The sequence below is a fragment of the Dryas octopetala genome, chromosome 5, assembly GCF_963921425.1.
Source record: "Dryas octopetala chromosome 5, drDryOcto1.1, whole genome shotgun sequence".
In the NCBI taxonomy this organism is placed as follows: Eukaryota; Viridiplantae; Streptophyta; class Magnoliopsida; order Rosales; family Rosaceae; genus Dryas; species Dryas octopetala.
In genome coordinates this window covers 7,987,804-8,010,555 of record NC_141370.1, presented here as the reverse complement: position 1 = coordinate 8,010,555, position 22,752 = coordinate 7,987,804, and the positions used below count along the sequence as shown (strand labels likewise).

Genomic DNA, 22,752 nt, shown 5'->3' with positions numbered 1-22,752 from the left:
CTACTACAATCCCAAACGGGACCTCAACTTATCCCAATGTAATTAATATTTTGTTTTATTTTTAGAAAAGACAAACTAAGAAGTAAAATTTTTATTGTGATAGCATTCCCACCACTTTTATTCATGACAAATGAAATAAATGAGTGTCCCCAACATAGAAAAGTACCACAAGTACAATCAAGTTTAACAAGGAGATCAACAACCTAATTTTTGTTTGTCTTTGAATTACATATATAATAAACGTTGTGAAAAGGCTTTATTGTTCATACTGTTCATAAGTCGTTCATTGTGAACAGTGCATAGACGATTTTTACCCTACTTTTTATTTTTTATTACGCCTCTTGTTTATTTTATATGCTGACCAATTATAAAGCAAGCTTGGTTATAATTGTTCGAGTGGTAAAAAATATATTAATCAGAATTAAGAGATAAGGCTAAAGTTTGGATCCCTTCTCTTCCGGTGGCTTCCTTTGGAACCATAAATTAACTAAAATTACATCTTACCTAGCTTTATTAGACAACGGTATCATGAGTATAATCAATATCTTAATATAAAACATTGATTTTTTTTGGTAAGTATCACAAAACATTTTTTTTGTAAATCTATATAATAAAACAGAACGATTTTTTGAATTATCTCCGGGACCGAATGATTGAAATCATTTCCGTTTAAATCCAATGGTCGGTTATCTATTTCCCAAATTTACTTTCTTGCCATAAGAATTGGTGTGCCATCTCTCTCTCCTTAATTAATTTTTCTAAATTTACTTTCCCTGACGTGGAGGTCAAAGGAACCATGACGTGGAGATCAAAGGTTACATTGACCGCATGACAAATTTTACGCATAAAAAAAAATCCTATGCGAGAATGACATGTAAGTTTGGTTAGCAAAGTTGAAAAATACTTAACATTGTTAAAAGCTTAAGGCATTCCTAGAATCTTGTTCATTACAACCATAATAAAACATAATTTGTTTTAATGTGTTGACTCATAGGAAGAAATTGATCACTAAAAAAAAGAAAAAAAAAAATGTCACATGATAAACTGTGATTGAATTATTAGGAAGAAGAGTAAATTATAACAATGATCATTGAACTTTATCTTGAGTGTCACTTTGGTCCACGAACTTGTTTTTTGAATTTTATAATACACAAACTTTTACGTGTGTATCACTTAAGTCTATTCTGTCAATTCCATTCATTTCTTCCATTAGTTTTAGTCACGTGTTAAGCACGTGACCCTCATTTGAGGAGTAAAAATAAGAATCCACCTTCTCTCTATTCCTCTAACATGATACACGTGATTGACGAAAAAATGGATCAAATTGACTTAAGTGATACATGAGTGAAAGTTTATGGACTATAGAATTCATAAAACAAGTTCGTGTACTAAAGTGATACTCAAGGTAAAGTTCGTGGACCATTACTATAATTCTCTCTAGGAAGAATATCTCATTACACATAAACAACCAAATACTAAACTATACAGTCCATCTATAGAACGGTTAACGGCTTTGTAGATACCGACGCCTTGATTGGCCATGTCAAATTTTGTCTAGTATTTTAGCTCACACAGAATGGCACCTGTTAATCGCTTATATTTTAAGTTTTAACTCTCGAATTTTGGGCCAAGACTTGAGAGTAAAACCTTGAAGTATTAAACTTTTAGGTAAATGTGATCAAAGGGAGAATAACACTGCCAATCAAAGCAATGAAGATTTTGACAGTGCAAATACTCATTTTCCGCACAATTGGCCTCCTTGCCAATTGATGAGCAATATAAATTCGCATGCGATTAACGAGTTTAGAGAGTATTTATGTATATATATATATATATAGAGGGAGAGAGAGAGAGAGGGAGAGAGAGAGAGAGAGAGATAGGATTCCCTTCTTAAGAGTGATTCCTTTTTACTTGAAGCAAAATGGATAGTATTGGTGGCGCCACCCCACAATATGATTTGAAACGTCCAATTTTTAAATCATCCAAAAAATTAACAGAATTGGAACTACTTTGACTATTTGATTATCATCATGATTATTTTAGTGTTTATCAGAAGCATTGTGTTCATCTATTTATTCTGTTATAGTTAGATGATCAAATGATTTTCAATTTAATTGATTTTTTGTAAAGATTATTGAGTATGAATCTAACAAATCGACGGTTCAAATCATTGGATTGCATTGAGGGTTGAACCCACATGCGATCCGATTTTATTCTTTATCAAAAGAGATATCCTTCTTAAAAAGCTTCTCCTATATGTATATATAGGTGTGTGCATATAGATAAATATTCTCTAGAGCTGCGAATAACCACGCTGAACAGTTTGTGATGGATGCAGATTGATCGGTAAGTAAGTGTTTTCCATTTTTCTTCTAATTTCTAATAAAAATAAATATTTATAATATATAGGCTCAAATATATTTACATTCACCAAATATAAAAGAATTAATTATTTCCTACTACCAGATAACTTTTACATTTACCCTCAACTATACATATTGTTTAAACTTAACAGTAAGGTACTTTTCACGTTTTGGGGGCCAGCTGTCCTTTACTAACCCACATCAAATAACCATTTTGCTCTTCTTTTATTCTTTTATAGAGTATTTAATATTTGTATTTTTCTTTTCAAGTATAGTTTGTTGTTTGGCTTTGTTTTTAGAGTCTTTGTCATTTTCAAATCTCACAAGCTCCATATCTCTCTCTCCAAAAATCGTGTGAGTTCATAAAAGACGACCTTCAGATCTTTCTCTATCTCCTCTCTTTATCTTTTTGCTCTCCATAAATTGTGTGAGTTTTCAATTGTTGTAGGATTGAAAAACCTTCATTCGAAGTTCTCGGCCACCACGAGCAGTGATGCTGTCAACGACCTTACAAATCTCAGCGTCGACCAAAAAGCAATGGATCTGCTCCGAGCTCGATTGAAGCCTTCAAGATGTGGGCATGCTCACAGCTCGTGGTAGACTCTTACTTTGATTTCTTATCAGTAGAAGGTTGCAAGTGAACTGAAACTGTAGTTTATTGGAGTTGCAGTTACTAACTGCAAGTGAACTGAAACTGCAATTTATTAGAGTTACAGACTTGCAGTTACTAACTACAAGTGAAACTGCAGTTTATTGGAGTTGCATGCTTGTAGTTACAGTTACTAACTGTAAGTGAACTGAAACTGCAGTTTATTGGAGTTGCATGCTTGTAGTTACAGTTACTAACTGTAAGTGAACTGAAACTGCAGTTTATTGGAGTTGCAGGATTGCAATTGGAGTTACTAGTTGTAGAGATTGAACATCTTTTTTTCATTGTTGTTGTAGCAGTTGCATAAAGATGCTTGAGAGTGAAGATGAACAATTGTCGATTTGGTAAAGTTAAAAAAAGAAATCGATTTGGCAAGGAAAATGAGATCAGTTTTGGGCTGTTTGTGTAGTTGGTTTAGTTGTGATGTGTTGATGCTGGTCTTTTGGAAGGTATCTGCATATTATATTTTAGGCTGGTGGAAAGTGTTCGCAAGTTAATAGAAATAGATTGAGTAATTTTGGTTAATATTTTACTTTGTTAGTACTTTATAAATTAATAGACACAATATAAAATATAGAGTTTACAATTTAGGTTTTAAATATTAAAATTACAAAATTAAACCAAAATGTTTAGCAGTTGACGGATAGCAATGGATCTGTACCTGAAAAGCTATACAAAAGTTTACAGATTGATTGATTGGATTGGTTAATAATTGTGCAGACAGACTAAAAAATTCTAAAATCTGAATTGGTGCCAAAAGAGGATCATGTAGCAGTTACTATTCCCACTCTCAAAAGTTTGAAAACCCAAAAAAGTCGAAACAAAAAACCAGCAACAATTCGACATAAAACGAAAAAACGTCCCCACAAAGCCACAACCCAAAACAAAGCGCGACCCACCACACTGTGCTCTCACTCTTTCCAAACTGCCACTCCATTCCCGCGAAATAATCAACTCCCACTTCACCACGCCACTGTCCACGCGCCCATGCCGCGCGTCCACGTCAAACCCCCTCCGCAACCCAAACCCTCCTCAAACCTCCGGCGAAATGTCCGGCCGGAATCTGACGTCAGCGGAACACTTGCGGGGAGTGCGCAGGTTAAGCGAAGCGTAGAAAACCGATCCACCTGGTGCGCACATTAGCAGTGGTGGGATATTATAGTGGGAGAGCATGAGGATTACGACGCTCTTCATCAGCTTATGTGTAATCTTTGACTCTGAGTTTCTCTCTGTATAACACTCGCACTCACACTCAATAGAAAAATACAAATTTCTTTCTTAAAAAAATATATAAAATTAAAAATTTAGAAAAAAAATGTTCAATAATTGTAATAAAGAAATTTATTAATATCTTAATGAGAGATTAGAATAGGGATTAAAAAGTTTGGATGGATGGAGTCCTATTAAGCTGTCGTGTTCCCACTTGATTCTTCTGCGAGATGATGAGACTCAGAGAAAGAGCTAGGGTTTCAATTGGGACTTTGCTAAAGGCCTGGTCTTCGTGTTCGCTGTGCTTGAATTTAGAGCGGGAAGAATAAAGCTTTCTCAAACTAGCCTTTCAAAGTTTTAGTTTTTGCTTCTTTTTTTTTTTTTTATGTTTTTTTTTAGTCTTTAAAATCCGTTTTGGGGTTGTTTGGTTGCCGAGAAAGGGGAGCAAAAGAAAGGAAAAGGAAGTTGGAGTTTTGGGTTTTTGCGGTTTTTGGTTATTAATGCAAGGAAGCTTCAGCTTGGCTTAAGAAAGTAGGAAGTTTTCCTACTTCAACCCTCTGTTACTTAGTTTTCCTCTGTTTTATTGTGATTATTATTGTTTTTGGTTTCTCATGGATTTGATGAAGAAGAAAGTAAGAAAAGGATGTAAATTTGGAATTTGAGCAACTTCCCTTCATGGACACTTATTTCTTAGTTTTCAGTTTTCTTTTTACTTGTGTGTGCTGATAAGAAAAATCTGAGTGTCTTTGGAATATCTGGGTCGGTTTATTGTGTACTGAAACTCTTATCATATAGGTTTTCTAATCTTGGTTTCGAATTCTTTATTTTAAAAGTGGAGGGACGGTGGGAATGGTTAAACTCTTCATATTGGCTTTTGGAATATGGATTTTGTAACCTGCAAAGTGCTAAATATGGTTTGCAATTTTTTTTCTTTTCTGAAATTCCATTATGAAAAGGTGAATGGAATCCATGATTTTTTGAATTCCCCCCAAGTTCTCCTCCATATTGTTAATCCTTTTGTCATCTTTGTGTTCAACGTTCACACTTTCTTTATTCGGTAACATTGTCATCCTGCCACAATGAAGGTGAAAGCAGTTAATTTTCTGCTGTTTATAGACCAAGTTTTTGTGATCAGTATGTATTTTGGGAACTTTGGACTTGTGGGTTTGGTGCGATTTTTCACAGGACACCAATGAAACTGTAACCCCTTTGTTTATCTGGACATTGAAGATATGCTGTGATGGAACTCAAAGTCCTCTGGTCTTAAAGCCGGAACTTTAGAAAATCATTTACATGTTCGGTTGATTTAGTATTGTGTCTGAAAATGTGTCCTTCCTCTTGCTTGTCCATCTCATTTATTTCAATTCTGTATGTTGACAGTGCATCCAGATTCATAACTTTTGATACTGGATTGTTATTGTTGAGGTATTGTATACTTGATTCTTTTCTGGCCTTCTGTAGCCACATGGAACCTTTGTGGTTATCCATCACACTTCTGTTGTCATGTTTCTTATTTCCCTTTCTATCTGTTGTTGTTATTATATTAACATTGTACTAATTGATACAAATTTTAAACAAATATTGGCCTTTTTCTCCCAACTGTGAGTCATGTACTCATGCTAATGGGGATTGTGACAAGGATATTTGTACTTGTTTCAAGCATAGATGCAAGGATGGAATTTAGGCTGCCTTTTTTAGATTGTAGTTTTAGATTATAAAATTTAGATTTTTTTTTTCTCACTTTTGTAATTGCTGTATTTTATTATTTTAGTTGGACTGCGTATATAAATAGGCCCTATTTAAGTTGAATTTCAGTTTTTGGCATACTGATTGAGATTACAGACATATGGTTACCTCTCTCTCTCTCTCCTTTTCTCTTTCTGTTTCTCTCTGAAAATTCTTCTAGGTTACACATTACATGCTTTTATGTCAAAAACTCATTGGGTTACCTCCATTGTCAGTTGAACAAGCATGAACTCTCCATCCACCCAGTTTGTCACCACAAGAAGGATGGGTGCCTACGAGCCTATCCACCAGGTTAGCATGTGGGGAGAAAGCTTTAAGAGTAATGGTAATTTGAATGCCTCTGCATCCATGATTGTGGACGTGGACACTAAACTAGATAATCAGGTGGAACTTTTTTTTAATTAATGCTTTTGGTTCTTGTTTCTTGGAGCCATGTTACTCTGTTTGCTGAGCTATTTTGTTATCATTAAATTTCTCTAGTCAGAGGATGCTTCTCATGGAATCCTGGGACCTTCTAGCAAGTATGATCAAGAAGCAACCAAACCTACGGAAAAGGTAAGAGAGATTGAGCTTCTGCCTCACTCTCATTGTGTTTTCTTTCTTTCTCTAACTAAACATATGGCTCAATGTACTGACCTACAGACGTAGGTTGCAAAATTAAAATTTCACTGAACTGGCAGATTCGCTCCTAACTTTCTAAAACTTGTAACCTAGTCCTTTTAAGAAACAATGAAATTGCTTCATACAATTGATTGATTTTTCTTATATACAGTTCATATATATTTCATATCCATGTATGTTCCCTTGATATGCTTAGTCATACTATGTCATTTTCTTGTTGGATATAGTAAATAAGTAGTATGCACATGTAGTGGTCTCTGTTTGTGGGCAGATGGATTAAAGAGTGCCATTTATTATCCCTGGGGCTTGGGCGGCTGGACCTTAGCTTGTTCTCTCATTTGTGTAGCAAAAATTGATTTTGGTCTTGGTCACCTTTTAAATTTTACACACTAGATAGTATACTATGTGCAAACCTCACAGCCAAGGCTTGGTTTTGAGGTGTAGATTAAAAAAGGAAAAGAAAAAGTGGTTAGTTTACTACTTGTATTGCTGCTATTTAATAGCCCTTCTAATATTTGTAAATGTTATTTGTGAACCATCTGATTACTTTGGGAGTGGATTTTAATATCTATGTGATTTTGGTCATATTCGTTTAGCAGTTCATGACGCAACTTTTATGTTTGTGAACTTAAGATTTACTGTATTCTTCCAGTTAACTTCTCGTATTTTTTGTTTATTGGTTGAGCAATTAACTCATGAACTTAGAATGCCTGTTGTAGTATTTCATTTTTGGAGGTTAACACTGAAAAAGTTTATCATCAGCAGCTTATACTTTAGTCAAACCTAATGTGTTAAAATATTTAGGTGCAAAGACGTCTTGCACAAAATCGGGAGGCTGCTCGTAAAAGTCGGATGCGAAAGAAGGTAGGAAGTTGTATGCATTTGAAAAGATATCATACATACAACAAGTGGCTTAATGGAGTGATGACTTTTCCTATACAGGCCTATGTTCAGCAGTTAGAAACAAGTCGTTTGAAGCTTATTCAATTAGAGCAAGAGCTTGACCGAGCAAGGCAACAGGTCAGGAAGATTAGCTTTGCTTTTATGTAGTTTATTTACTAGATTCTAAAGAAAAATAGAATAACTTCTGCACTTGTAAATTATAGAAGCAATGGATGTTTTTCTGCAGGGTCTTTATATTGGCAGTGGATTGGATGCCAATCCATTGGGATTCTCTGGCACTATAAACTCAGGTTTGTTAGGTTTGCTTATTAGTGTGCTTTCTGCCATATCTTTAGTTTGATCTCCTCAATTTTAAATGTTGATATGCATTTTAGTGTTGTATATGAAACTTTGGGTGGTTGGTAGCTTAAGCATTTTTAAATCTACGGAATAAAATTCGAAAGCTTGTCAGAACTTTTCTTTTTCTTTTCCATTTTTAGCCCTTCTGGTTTTGAGTTTTTATTGATATTGTGATGAGAATGGATAAGTGCTCCGTTGTCAGAGTTCATCATTGTGTGCAAAAAGGCTATAATAAAGTCTATGATTTACCATAATAACAATACAGTGAGAAATTGCAATCTTTTGTGAACTTTTTGATTTAGAAAAGTTTAATATACAACCCTAAATAATTAGTGAAATACCTAAATTAACCCTAACCTACAATAATATAAAGTTCCGGAAGCACTGCCGATAAATCGATTGTCATGGAAAAATGTTGTTTAGATTTGCTAGCCCTAATCGATCCGTAGCGAGTTTGTTCTTTTTTTATTTGGTAGTTTTATATCTCAATTTCCTCAGGGTTGATTACTTTAGAGTGTAGAATTTCCGTTTAGAGCATAAATTTTGTATTCTAACTCTCGGGTTTTAGCTGCCCAAAACCTGTAAGTTAAAACCTTAATCTAAGTAAATAACGGGTGCCGACTGATCCACTTCTGAAAGTAAATATAACATGCCAGTCGGTCCACATCACTCTCGGCAGTTGCATCTGGACAATAGATAGCTTCCAGTCATTCGTTTAAGAAGCGGCCTATATTTATGCGTAAATTTCCTCCATTACATTTTCCTATTGTATCATGAACTTTGCTCTTTTTAAAATTAAATTTAATTTAATTTTTCATGTTTTTGTATTCTAAAATTTGAAACCCCAGGTGTTGCTGCATTTGAGATGGAGTATGGGCACTGGGTGGAAGAACAGAATAGGCAGATTTGCGAACTCAGGACTGCTTTGCATGCTCATATAAGTGATATAGAGCTTCAATTCCTTGTAGATAGCAGCATGAGTCACTATTTTGAACTTTTCAGCATGAAGTCAACTGCTGCAAAAGCTGATGTTTTCTATGTGATGTCTGGGATGTGGAAAACATCAGCTGAACGGTTTTTCTCATGGATTGGAGGGTTTCGCCCTTCAGAGATTCTTAAGGTAACATATGGTTTGATTCATGTCATTTAGTGAAGATAATGCATTTTTTGTTCCCTATATGTGCAGTAGAACTTGTATGATATTAGGGATACCCGTTAAAAAAAGAAAGAAAGAAAGAAGCAATTGCAGGATGTAAGGGAATAAGAATTGATGCAGTAATCTATTTTAGGATGAATCTTAAAATTAAGGGTTTTTTTTTTTTAAAGGCCATTTTAGAAATTATAGTCATTGTTGGACAGTAGCAATTCTCATTGTGCAACAATACCCAAAACAAGACAACTTATATAAATATTTTGTCTTTTCTTCCATAAACATGTCAAAAAAAGCATAAAACCAACACATAACACAAAAATTCAAGCTTTTGGAATAAATTTTTTTAATTTTAACAGTAACAATAATTGCTACTGTCTGATAGTAACTATCATCCTAGATAGTTACTACTCGGCAGTAATAATCGCCCAGTACTTCCAGATCACACCCAACACCTCCAGATTGTGCCCAACACTTTCAGATCAGAGGTCGACAAACTCCAATCTGGAGGTCGCTGGCCTCCTTCAAGGTTCCGAAGAGAGAGAGAGAGAGCGAATACCAGTTTTTTTAAAAGATGGGTTTAAAACTAATTAAGTGGACTTTTTTAGGATATGGGTAAAATAGGTGGGTTTAGTTATCATTAAGAGTCCAAAAGTGGACTTTATAATAATTATCTGTAAAATTAAGTCTATGATGCACAATTAGTGCAGCATTTATTTATACTTATATAAAATAAGTTAAGCTTTTCACATTATTATGTATATCATTGCATGCATGGGATACATACATACACAGCTTCAAGCATGCATGTGAGCACAGATTTAACAAACCCAAGTATTACATGCTTGTATTGATGTTGTGCAAAGCCTATGATGCAGTCATCATATCAATTACTAATATAATGCTATTGGCAAGAATTATTGTTCTCTTGTATGATGCTTGGCCAACATGATTAATCCTTTTAGGGCTTTTATTGGTCTACTTGACCTATACAAGGCCTTGAATTCAGAACAATATCCCAAGTATAAAATGCTTGCATTATTGTTGTACTAACCCTTTGCAGTGTTCATATCATTTGCTAATATAATGCTTTTCTGCTACGAATTACTGCTGTATGATGCTCATCCTATGTGATTAATCCTTTTGGGGTTTGCTTGGGTATTTATGTTGGCAATGAAATTATGACAGCTGGATATCTTCCTATTGGGGTGAACTCTTTTTCCTTTCCCTTTTTCTCTTTTTTCTTTTTGTTAAGGAGGGGGCAGGTTGGAAGCAGGCCATCCATTACAGTTCTTGATACCTTTGACAACTAAATGCATTTCATTTTGCATATTCTTTCAACACTCAGTTCCATAATTGAGTATAGGGTAAAGCTAGTTCATAAATAAATGTTGATTACAGGTTCTTGGTCACGTCTTTGGGCCTCCTTGTCATCAGAGTTTAGAGAGAGTTCATTTTCTGTTATTTTCTTTTTTTATTTTTGGTCGGAAGTAATCTGTGATTTTCTCAGATTGGAATCCTGCTGTTTCTTAATGTCTTCTGTTGTTTTCGATATTTTTGTAGTTGTCTGGTGTAGGTAGAGGATGGTTTTGGTCTTTTGTTTTTTTTCCTTTAGAGGATGCATTGTCCTCAATATTGTACAATTTCTTGTTTGGTTAATAAAGTCTTGTTTCCTCCTTTCAAAAATAAATAAATAAATAAAGTCGTGTTTCCTATACATAAATTACAGGTTCTTGTGCCTCAACTAGATCCCCTGGCAGACCAACAATTTACGGATGTTTGCAACCTTGCACAATCATGTCAACAAGCAGAAGATGCTCTTTCTCAAGGTATGGATAAGCTCCAAAAAGATCTGGCTGAGGCTGTTGCAGCTGGTCAACTGGGTGAAGGTAGTTATGTCCCACAGATGGCTAATGCCATGGAGAGGTTGGAAGCTCTTGTGAGCTTTGTGATCCAGGTAATGTACTGCAAATTTCCATAGGCCTGTTGAATGGTTTTGTTCAAATTCTGACTCAAGTGTGTTTCATTTCAAATTGCATTTATCAATTTATTGGAAACATTAATGCTTGCTTGTAGGTTATAGTTATGGTTTTACTTTGACGTGTACAGCTTGTAGACTTTAGCAATGCCCTCCCTTGGTGTTTTTTTTTAATTTTTTTTTTTATAATTAAAATCTTCGGTGTTTTTTTTACATGAAGTTTTAATAGAGTGCCAATGTCAAAAAGCACCCTCATTTATCCTCCCCTCGCTCTTTCTCTCTTTCTAGAAGTTGAAAGCATGAATTTGTTATTATTTGGGAGACAAGACAGTACACACTGACTTGTATGTTTATGAATGGATTAGCTGAGGATGGAGGAACAATTTTGTGGGAAGTGCCACTGAGATTGTGAGTTTGCGATCTTAACCGAAATGAAAAAATGGGGTTAAAGTTACTCAGCATTTTGATAATTTACTGCACCCACCAGGACAAGACAGAATCAGCTCGATGAAGGCTGTTTGCAGGGAAAAAAGATAAAAGAAAATCCCCTAACATCATAATGAAGTTATGTTTGAGACACTAATCTTTACTGTTTCAGATCTTTGTGGCATTATCTCAATTTAAAACTATTTTGATCAAGAATTTTTTCATGATAGAACTGGTTTATTGGAGGCTGACTAGTGTAAACAATTGGGTTGGACAAAGTAATCACATATTAGCTCTATGTAAAAGAGGCGAACATCAAGTTTTGGGTGCATTTCAGTACATCTGAATGCTATGCCTGAGATTGTCATCTTATGTGAATCAGTGATTTTTATGTTTTTTTAGTATTTGGTATAACATTAAATAATTTTCCTAGACAAAGTTCCGTTTAGTTTCCTTAACATCTTAGTGATGTTTTCTGACGAAATGATATTTTATCCAAACAGGCTGATCATCTTCGGGGGGAGACCTTACAGCAGATGTCACGCATCCTAACAACCCGCCAGGCAGCTCGAGGTCTTCTTGCCTTGGGAGAGTACTTCCAACGTCTTCGGGCTTTGAGCTCACTTTGGGCAACTCGTCCTCGTGAGCCTGCCTAATCAACATGAAGAGTATACAAAGCTAAGCTCAATATCTCAACAGGATAATCACCACCGAATCATGCTTCCACAACCAGAGGTGCTTTTGGGTAATGTTGTTCTAAACATATGTAGACATAATCCAAGCTGCTGACATTTTTCAAGTGGCATCCCATATTGAGAAGCTGTAAATAGGGATAGCCATTTTGTCTGCAGGAAGTTTGTAAATTATTTGTTTTCAAAGTCCTTTGTACATTACCTTGTCTTAAAATGATATATTTAGAATGTACATTTTGAGTCTATAGATGGAACTGTATCATGTAAATTATTATTGAGGGTTTCTCTGTATTTCAAATGGGTCGCATACATTGTTAGTGAGGTTGTCCTTGTGCTTTTAAAATGAACAGTCTTGTTCTGGAAAAGTTAAAATACTGTATCATGTAAACATTGTTACTCTGCTTGGTAGACATATTGATGATATTCATCCGAACTCCGATAATGGACATTTGTTTTCAGTGGGGTGCATTTTTTCATGTCTATATGTCTTTGAACTTTTCACAAAGTACAGCAGACATGGGTAAGCATATTTTCGACTTACAAGTAGTTGTATGAGCAATCAGAGCTGAGAGCTCCTGTTAAAGATACACTGAAGTGTTATGCCGGAAGTGACAGGGAAGCTCCGACTGCCGGGGAGCCTTGCTTTATAAAGGTTCTGGCTGCAAGACTGTCTTTGATGCAGTGAATGTAATCTTTGCTTTGCCAATTAAACTGGTTCTTTGCTAAATTTCTTACGATAAGCTTACTTTGTCAAGTTCCATGTGCGAGAGGAGGGCTGTTATGACGATCAAGTATATGAGGATCCACTTTTTTGCAGTATTGTAAAATAATCCATGTAGTGATCGATGACATTTTTCCAGAATTATTGTCTGTAACATGTCGCCATTTTTTCTCTATCCACACTTAAAAACTTTCTCCTGATGTGTCCACATAGTAAGAGAGCATTCACTTGTTAATGTTCGATAACTTGTGATTGCAGATCTCTACTTGATCAACAAAAATTGGAGGTCGTACTATCGCTAGATTTTGAGTTAAATTTTTTTATTTTTTTTAGTTTGATGGACTTAAATAACTTGAATTCTTTTCTAGTTCATATAGCCATATAGGTAACTGTTTTGGATTATAATTATGAAAATATTTGTGGATTTAAATTTGATTAGGTAGTCTTTATAATTTTTTTGTAGAGCAAAAAAATTATTCATAGTTCAGTCCTGTGTTGCACCAAACATGAGATACTAGTCTCTGTAATTCAATCCTATCTTGATCTCTTATGTCCTCCTGTCGATAGTATACACAGTTTTATCCCACATTCCAAAGGAGCCCTTTGTAAAAGATTTTGGTTTCATTTCCAACCCCCTGACATGGTACTACATTGAAGGCTCCATCAAATATGTTAAGGTTTTTAGGGCCCTTAATTCTTATTTTCCTTGCAAATATGTTGCTCCCATTAGGATTCTGTCAGTTTCTTTAGGTAAAAACTAAGAGCCATTAGACACCTTAGTCCACCAGCAACACCGTCCTTAAGGTAAAAGCCAATTTGTTGATTATTAAAAGTTAAAACCAATAATGCTAAGAAGATCAAGTTTGTATAATAAGTTGCTCATATCAAATAACTTACCTGTTACTCTGTTAGTAATAAATGAGAATCACAATATAAACTAGAGGACATTTAATGTTATCTCCTGTCTTAAGTGCGATTCATTTATGTTTGTTCTGGCAAATGCCGTTGGTCATGGGCTACGCCTCAAAGCTGCTATTCTCAAGTAAAATGAACACCTCTACGATTTCACTTCATATTATTGAAAGTGCTTTATGGAGGCTGTAAGAAAAGCATTTTTCAAAGTATTAACCAAAGAAATAAACATTTTACAAAGTACATAATCGCTTTGGCTCCACATATTAGTCCTCACAAGTCACAACTTTGACATGGCAAGGTCCAAAGCATCCACAAGAAAATCTGCACGCAGACAAGTAGAACCTAAGTATGTATTCCACCCAAAAAAGCCACAAAATTTGAACACCAATTATTTTATATTTTACAGTCACATGTGCACACCCAGATGCATGCGCACAGCTAGATGCATGCACGGTTAAGTATGTATCTCAACCACTCATACTGATTGTAAAAGACATAACAAGTACCTGCATCATCTTTGGTAAAACACATTGGTGGCTTTATCCTAAAAACATTTCCATGTAGTCCCCCTTTCCCAACTAGAACTCCGAGCTCTTCGATAAGGAACCAAATTATGATTAGTATCTAGACAGGAATTGAATGGAGAAAAATACAGTTTAAATTTAGGAACTTTTTAAAATTTATACTATGTGCTGGGAGGGTGTCTTGATACCTCTGAGTTTCTCAAACAAGACTGCAGTTTCTGCCTTGGCAGGTGTCTTCTCATTCCTGTCGGTCACAAGCTCTATCCCCACCATTAAGCCTCGGCCTCTCACATCTCCAATGACTGAAACAAAATATTATATACAAGAACATTAGAATTAATGTGTGACCAATTTAGAGAGGAAAGTATGACATCAGAAAGGGAAGTGCCAAATTGGAAACAATCGTTTATGGCTCAACTGATTCTAATAAGCAGTGTAGTGAGTGAGGCGACAAAATCAAGTTTAAGCATGATAAACCTCCAGCGAGGTTAAATGAACGATACAGATAAGCAGGTCTATAACAAATAAAGGATATTAGAACCAACTGCACAAGTAATGATCAGCCATTCAACTCTAGTTCAGCTCAGAACATCCTTCTCGCAGTTTCCCTTTATGAGAAATGACCAAACCAAGATATTGTAAGAGACTTGGTGAATCTATTCTGTTGTTTTTTTTTTTGGTAAGAATCTAGTCTATCTAGTCTATTCTATATCCTCACTTTGTTTATCTAATAACAAGGATTGGGCATGATGAGCAGCTCTCTATTCATAAACATATCAAAATGTTTTTTTAAAGAAAAATAAAGACGGCAAAATATTGATTACCTCCTATATATTATGGGGTTAAATTACATGAAACTGTCCTGAGGTTTATTTCATGACACTCAAAGCCCTTGTGGTAAGCTACTATGCTCCCTTACTTGGATCTGTTTAAATTGATAGAAAATTGCAAATGACTATTTTACAACAACTTAACAGATAAGGATCTGTCTGATTCTGTTCCAACATGCACCTTGGTGGGAAAAAAAAAAAAAAAAAAGCCCTCCAGCATGCACCAAAGGCATTAATAGCGTGCTATTACAGTTATTTTGTAGCCCTAGTAGGTCCCCTCCCACCTCTCTCTATAAAACATTTTTCAATCTGCAAAAACTGAAAAGAGAAGAAAAGAACGATACAAGGAAAACACCCCACGTAGCAAAGCCAACACCAAAAGACCAAATAAACAAAGCCACAACCAACTGAGAAAGTAGACCCAAAACAACGCCAACAATAACCCTTTTTTTTTTGCCATTCAACAATGACCCCTTAATAATGTGAAGAAAACTAGCATAAACAAAGACTGCGAACACAAAAAATGTAGCTCAACCAGGCAGTGGCGTAGCCAGAAATTAATCATAATGGGGGCATGATAACAATTCCCACTATAATCCAATAGAAAAATTTCCAGCTGTTGTATCTACTTATCTTAGCTTCTTGATGATAATTGTTGTGAGCGCCAAACTACATTTAATAAAAAGATATTTGCAATTTTGTGCCATCTTCATTTATTTAGCAGGCATAAAATAAGTATTCAAATAAGAAACCAATTAAACTAATCCAAAGAAACAAACACAACAAGCCAATAGCCAAAGGCACACACAAAAACTAAAGTAACACACTATTTCTATTCAAATAAGAAACTCATCTTCTAATGTTTATAAAAAATAGGGTCTAATTTTGTCTAAAAAGATAATGGGGTCAGACCCAAAATTGTAGGAGTGAAACAACTTGACTATTGGGGTCATGTGACCCCAATGCCCCCATTGTGGCTCCGCCACTGCAACCAGGGACATAACCAGATGTGGAGGAAAATTCAACCCTGCACTGCTCTCACAACCAACAACCAGCCAAAGCACCAAGAAGCCAAGACGACAACAAGCTTCAGCTACAAAATCACCACCATGCCACAAACATATGAACCTTTTCCATATCCAACCTCGCAACAGAATCCACCATTCATTTTGTTCTATGCAGATCTTAAACCAAAACTAAATAAAAAATGGAAACCTCTCGATAAAATATAACTATCAATTTATTTATCTTGTCCCTTAAAAGCTTTTTCAAAGCGGATCCCAAAGTGGCAAAATCTCATCCCATGTCCACCAATATGTGAGGGAGATGATGACATTTTTCCTTTGAGAAAATTTGGAGATGGAGAAAATTGGGGCAATCAAATTTCTATGCCTCCCACCTTTGCCTCTCACCAGCCACCTATTTACCCCATTAGAAGCTGCCTAGCTTGTAGAGGGATAGGGTTTGCTAGCTAGATCAAGGGAAAAGGATGGAAAGGGGTAATTCCATCATTTTAGAAAATAATATTGGTGGAAGACCCCTTTTCTGTCATCTATAACATATTTGAGTAACAGAGCATACTGCAAGGAGTACAAGTATCATGAAACAAACCTTACTAGTTCCATATAATTTAGGCTTACCACAGGTTGGTAATCTGTACTTTGCCCCCTCCCCCAAAAGGAAAATAAATAAAAAATAAATTGTGTATGTTCTATATAAAAGTGCACAAAGGTCAAGTCATTTGGCTAGTGGTTAAAGATTAATTGGAAAACCTGTGCCAATCACATCTACAGACCTCTTTGAAGAGGGGTCTTCAATACTCCCTAGTAAGCTTCGCTTACTTTCAAAAACCTAAACCTGGATCAGCTGATTTCGCATTTAATAAACGGCCACGAAATAGCTAAATAAGTGCTGGAATTAAAATAAATATTTAAAGTAAAGAGATATATCCCTATAATAGAGAAATAAACTTTCTAAAAACACAACGTCAAGGGGTACTTACTTTCATGACTTTTCTGAAGATCTCTCAAACGCCCAAGCAAGTGAGAGCCAACATGATCGCAATGAACTTGACGTTTCTCCTTATCAAGAACTCTGAGCACTGCAAGCCCTCCAGCAGAGCATACAGGGTTTCCACCAAAAGTGTTGAATTGAATCTTCTGGGCTAGTACACTTGCTATTTCTGGCGTTGTCACCACTGCTCCCAATGGCAACCCGTTTCCAATGCCCTGAAATTTTATAAATTGGGAATACATTGGTAACAAGTTCTGTAAATAAGTTATTGTGTTTCACTAAAACAAAGTCATATATAGAAAAAAGCTTACAATGAAAATATGCACCTTGATCATAAACTACTGATGTAAAATCAAAACACATAAGTCAAAACCTTTCAACAGTAAAATACAAATCTTCAATGGATATTTTTAAGACCTTTGCCATGGTAACTATATCAGGAATGACACCCTGCGTTTCAAAGCCCCAATAATGGCTTCCTGTACGGCCAAACCCAGTTTGAACTTCATCAGCAATGCAGACACCACCAGCCTTGCGAACAATGTCATAAACCAGTTTTAAATATCCGGGTGCCAATTCAACTGCTCCTCCAACTCCCTACAGTTAGGTAAAGCGAACAGTAGTTAATTGATTAATTATTGGCGGCCCTATCACAGTGATTATTCTAAAAATTTAAGGCCTCATTATAGTAGAGACAACATTTGGTGCCAACCTGAATTGTTTCAGATATAAATCCAGCAACTCTTCCTGAACTTCCATAATCAATATGATCTTGTACATCTTTAGCATAACTTTTGGCATCCGAGCCAAAGATTCCACGGTATGGATCTGGATTTACAACATGATGAATATCACCCTGCAATGTTGGAGCAACTCTTAGGCAGATAATGCGAGAAAAATTGGCATGTCCCGCTAAGTTTTTGTGTACAACAGATTAAAGTTTTATAATGGTAAAACCAAGGAATGAAGAGTTAGCAAGTTCACAAAGTCAAGAATGTGCATTTTATATGCATGCTTTCCTATCTTAGCAATTAGTTATAAACGTTATTATGCAATAGCAATTTCTTATGGAAGGACATTATTGAAAGTGAACTTCCTACTTCCATGAATACTTATAACTATTTTGTTGAATCAAAATGAGAAAAGGAAAAAATTATAGTTTATTATTCAATTAGATGTATCCTATTAAATATTTTGTAGAACTTTTATTTTGAGAATGTTGTTCAAAATTATTCCATAACCCTGGGTGTACATCAAGAGACCAGATTGAACAACATACAAGCATCTTGCAGGTAACATTTGTTGGCATACTAATGGTTTACACGTTTTTGTAATAAAAATCCAATTAAAATTTGACAAATCGGCTAATGGGCCACAACCTCCCCCCCTCCCCACCTCAAAAAAAAAAAAAGCTCAGCTTCTCACCAGGTTCTCAATGGAACTAATAACATCAAATTTGAATGTATTCTCAAAATAACATAACTGAAGATGCAAATTTTGGAGGTATACTGACTACTGCTTATACAAACCTGTGGAATCGGATACTTCCATGTGTTCAGAGCAGTCAAACCAATTGTATTAGAACTTCCCCCATGATATGCATTTCTCAAGGAAATCATATCAAGGTTACCACTGTACAGACGAGCCATCAGCATTGCTAATTCATTTGCTTCTGTCCCAGAATTCACAAAGTACACAACCTGCATTCTAAAATTGTCTTTTTGAAGAATAATGTTTTAAATGAAGTCTGACTCAGATGCTTATAATGAAGCACATGCTTCCATTTACATTGGGAAATATAAATATAAAAAACCAAAAACAGATTAAAACAATCCTTGTCACTATATAAATTGTCAAACTATTGATGTGGGGAAGTCTTAAATAGGATACAAAAAGGTGAAAAAGTGTCTCCAATTTAAAACCATTGTTATTTAACTACAGAACTGCTCTACATCAGTAATATCACTTAACATTTCAAAGAAACAGCTCAAATATTATACCTAAACCACCAAGAAATTATACAAACATTTCACTGTCTACCATGAAGAAGAAACAAATTTAATGTCATAAATCATCTGGAGATCAAGATTGAAGAAAATTAACCTTTAGGTTTCCAGGCATTTTTGAAGCTAATGCCTCAGCAAAATCAGCTATTGCATGGTGCAAGTATATGGTTGTGGCATGCTGCAGAAGCTTGCTCTGCTCCACTATAGCATTTAAAACATCTGGATGGCAATGTCCACAAGAAACAGTTACTATCCCAGCAAAAGCATCGAGGTAGCGCCTGCCATTCTCATCAAACAAATATTGCATCTTCCCTTCAACAATGTTGAGCTGTGCCCACAATGAAAATTTAAAAGCATAAATGAGTTTCCAAATATCTTTTCTAATATAACAGTGGACTATAGGGGCAAGCAAACTAATTTCCCTTCATGAACAAATGAACCAGTGGTACTATTGACAAAAGGCAATAAAGCATATAGGAACAACCTTAGGCCTTGACATCAGAATTTTCCAATTCTAAAAACAGCATAACAACCCCGGATATTCGAACCGGGGCTATTCTACATTCAGAAAACTTGGATAATTGCAAGGCACAAGGTTTGTACCAATAATACAGAATTGAAACAATTTTCCTAAATAATAAAATGAAAGAACTTTGATTAACCACACAAAAGGTTTGAATGAACGCTATCATATCATCTATAGGGTGGAATGTGGTGTTTGCTTGATTAAATTTAATGGACATAAGTGTAACAAAATGCAAATGGGTCCTGGAATTCAAGGTCCAATTGAAAAGTCCCAAATCTTAATTAAATAATAAGAAAAGATTGACACTTTTTTTTACATTAGACACAGTTCATATTTAATTTCCCATGAACGTAACTCTGTGTAACTTTCCTCTGGTTTCATAGCAGCCAAACGGCCCAAGAGATTGAAACAGTGATCCCAAATTAATCCAAATGGTTAAAGAAACTGTAGAGACAAATAAACATACAGGGTTCTGATAATAATGGAAAAGAGAAGGACCCAGAAACTGCTTTCGCTTCTGGAAGACTTCATGGGCGCGTGGTCCATTGTAAGGCTGTGGCTGGTAATCAAACGGTGGCAGCAAAGGTGGAGCTTCCTCAGCACCAGCAGCAGAGGAAGGAACCGTAGAGACAGAAGCGCAGAGAGATAGCCAATGAGCAATCTTGGGCTTAGCTTCTCCTAAAGCTTTTTTCAAGAGGTGCCTCTGCAACGTCATGGCTATGGGTCCTTCTCAGACTCAGAGAGATCAAAAGACAAGAAAATGAAAATGGGTTTCAGTGAGGAAGTGGGAGTGGGAGTGTGGGACACTTATTTTGTGTATTTTGCCAAGTGTGCTGACGTGGAGTTTCCATATTTTGAAGATTATCATGGGTTTTGAGGAACAAGATTACAAGTAGCAACGTCAGCGGTAGGGGTCGGCAATGGGCCGGGCCGGGCGGGTTCGGGCCAGGCTTGGGCTTTAATACACAAGCCCAAGGCCCGCCCATCGGGCTTTGGCTTGCGAGCTTGGAGGGCCGGGCTAGGCCCAAACGGGCGGCCCAAATAGGCCCAAAGCCTGTTTAGACATATATATATGTTAAAAAAAAATATAGGATTTTGGCCATGTTGTGATTTGAACATGAGACCTCACATAACAAACTTCAACTCTCAACCAACTGAGCTGACCAGTTTATTTGTTAAGTTTGTGAATCATAACATATTTAATAGCTTTTTCGTTTGTTTACTTCAATAAATTATTAATATGCTTATTAAGTTATTCTATAATACTATTATGTTAGTAATAGTGTAATACCATAAATAATAAACTTTTAAAATTATATACAACATTACAACTATAATAAAACATAAATGTACATATGTTTTATTATATATTTTATTACATATTTTTATAAACAAACGATGCAATTGTGTTGTCAACGATCCGAACCGTTCAAATTTTAGTTCCTCACTCAAAGATAATTCGTGCAAAAAATTAGCTTAATCGGAGATGTAAAAGTGACATAATGGTGGTCGAATTAATGAACGATCGTGGTTTTTCTAATGATGATCGAATGGGTAGATGAATGTCGATTTAGCCGATTTTTTGTACGGATGATCTTTGACTATGAACATAGAAAATGAACGGGTCAAATTGTTGAAATCACGTTGTGGTCTTCATAATTATGGAAACAACAAGGTTTCAACGGGAAAGTTATTAGAATTATACTCTTCAAGTGTATTTATATGTAGAAGTTCACATATCGATCGTGTTTTCAACGATCCGAATCGTTCAAGTTTTAGTTCCCCACTCAAAGAGAATTCTTGCAAAAAATTAGCTTAATCGGAGATGTAAAAGTGACATAACGGTGGTCGAATTAATGAACGATTGTGGTTTTTCTAATGATAATCGAATGGGTAGATGAATTCCGATATAGCCAATTTTTTGTAAGGATGATCTTTGACTATTAACATAAAAAATGAACGGCTAAGATTGTTAAAATCACGTTGTGGTCTTCACAATTATGGAAACGACAATGTTTCAACCGGAAAGTTATTAGAATTATATTCTTCAACTCTTCAAGTGTATTTATATGTAGAAGCTCACATCTCGATCGTGTTTCCAAGTTTTCAATGATCCGAACCGTTCATTTTTTAGTTTTTCACTCAAAGATCATCCCTGCAAAAAATTAGTTCAATTGGAAATGTATAAATTAGATAATGGTGGTCCAACTTATGAACGATCGTGATTTTTCTAATGATAATCGAATGGGTAGATGAGTTCTGATTTTGCTGATTTTTTGTAAGGATGATCTTTGACTATGAATATAGAAAATGAACGGCTCAGATTGTTGAAATCATGTTGTGGTCTTCACAATTATGAAAGCAATAAGGTTTCAACGAGAAAGTTATTAGAATTATACTCTTCAAGTGTATTTATATGTAAAAGTGACGTAACGATGGTCGAATTAATGAATGATCACGGTTTTTTTAATGATAATCGAATGAGTAAATGAATTCCGATTTGGCCGATTTTTTGTAAGGATAATCTTTGACTATCAACATATAAAATGAACGGTTCAAATTATTAAATTAATGAACAATCATGGTTTAATAACTTTAATTATAGTTGTATTATAAAAGTTGTATATATACATATACATTTATGTTTTATTATAGTTGTAAATTTGTAATGTTGTATATAATTTTCAAAGTTTATTATTTATGGTATTACATAGTATAGTTTACACTTTACACTATTACTATTTACTAATATTATAGAATTATATAATAACTTAATAAGCATATTAATAATTTATTAGAGTAAACAAACGAAAAACCTATTAAATATGTTATGATTCACAAATTAGACAAATAAACTAGTCAGCTCAGTTGGTTGAGAGTTGAAATTTGTTCTATGAGGTCACAAGTTCAATTCATAACATAGCCAAAATCCTATATATTTTTTTTATTGAAGATATTAAACGGGCTTTAGGCTTTGGGCTTCGGGCCGGGCTTTGGGCGGGCCTAAGCGGGCCGGGCTTTGGGCGGGTCGTGTGCTTCAAGGGGATGGCCCAAGCCCAACCCAAGAAATTTTCGGGCCGGGCCGGGCCGGCCCAAATGTCGGGCCAAATCGGGCTTCGGGCCCAATGGGCCGGGCGGGCT

General features: G+C 35.4%; 2 protein-coding genes across 2 annotated transcripts; one reads left to right on the top strand and one right to left on the bottom strand.

Annotated features, from left to right (window-relative positions):
• The first annotated feature begins 4,358 nt into the window (after positions 1-4,358).
• TGA1 (bZIP transcription factor family protein) lies at positions 4,359-12,323 on the top strand. Its single transcript, XM_086243110.1, has 9 exons — positions 4,359-4,752; positions 6,183-6,351; positions 6,448-6,522; positions 7,393-7,452; positions 7,531-7,608; positions 7,718-7,781; positions 8,679-8,950; positions 10,710-10,937; positions 11,888-12,323. Exons 2-9 carry the CDS (start codon positions 6,193-6,195, stop codon positions 12,038-12,040), a joined length of 1,089 nt encoding a protein of 362 aa, XP_086099236.1. The 5' UTR covers positions 4,359-4,752; positions 6,183-6,192; the 3' UTR covers positions 12,041-12,323.
• A 1,343-nt stretch (positions 12,324-13,666) lies between these two features.
• AGT2 (alanine:glyoxylate aminotransferase 2) lies at positions 13,667-20,422 on the bottom strand. Its single transcript, XM_086243508.1, has 9 exons — positions 20,078-20,422; positions 19,183-19,413; positions 18,609-18,779; positions 17,792-17,935; positions 17,497-17,676; positions 17,069-17,294; positions 14,425-14,538; positions 14,219-14,305; positions 13,667-14,033 (listed from the first exon to the last, which is right to left on the bottom strand). Exons 1-9 carry the CDS (start codon positions 20,324-20,326, stop codon positions 13,990-13,992), a joined length of 1,446 nt encoding a protein of 481 aa, XP_086099634.1. The 5' UTR covers positions 20,327-20,422; the 3' UTR covers positions 13,667-13,989.
• Between the last annotated feature and the right edge of the window lie 2,330 nt (positions 20,423-22,752).

Excerpts from the sequence above, each read along its gene's own strand:
- TGA1 (XM_086243110.1), top strand. The coding sequence starts at position 6,193 with ATGAACTCTCCATCCACCCAGTTTGTCACCACAAGAAGGATGGGTGCC. Across the intron at positions 7,782-8,678 it reads CTCTGGCACTATAAACTCAG|GTGTTGCTGCATTTGAGATG; the intron begins GTTTGTTAGGTT and ends TTGAAACCCCAG. Across the intron at positions 8,951-10,709 it reads GCCCTTCAGAGATTCTTAAG|GTTCTTGTGCCTCAACTAGA; the intron begins GTAACATATGGT and ends CATAAATTACAG.
- AGT2 (XM_086243508.1), bottom strand. The coding sequence starts at position 20,326 with ATGACGTTGCAGAGGCACCTCTTGAAAAAAGCTTTAGGAGAAGCTAAG. Across the intron at positions 18,780-19,182 it reads AAATGCCTGGAAACCTAAAG|GTTGTGTACTTTGTGAATTC; the intron begins GTTAATTTTCTT and ends TTTAGAATGCAG. Across the intron at positions 17,295-17,496 it reads ATATAGTTACCATGGCAAAG|GGCATTGGAAACGGGTTGCC; the intron begins GTCTTAAAAATA and ends ATAAAATTTCAG.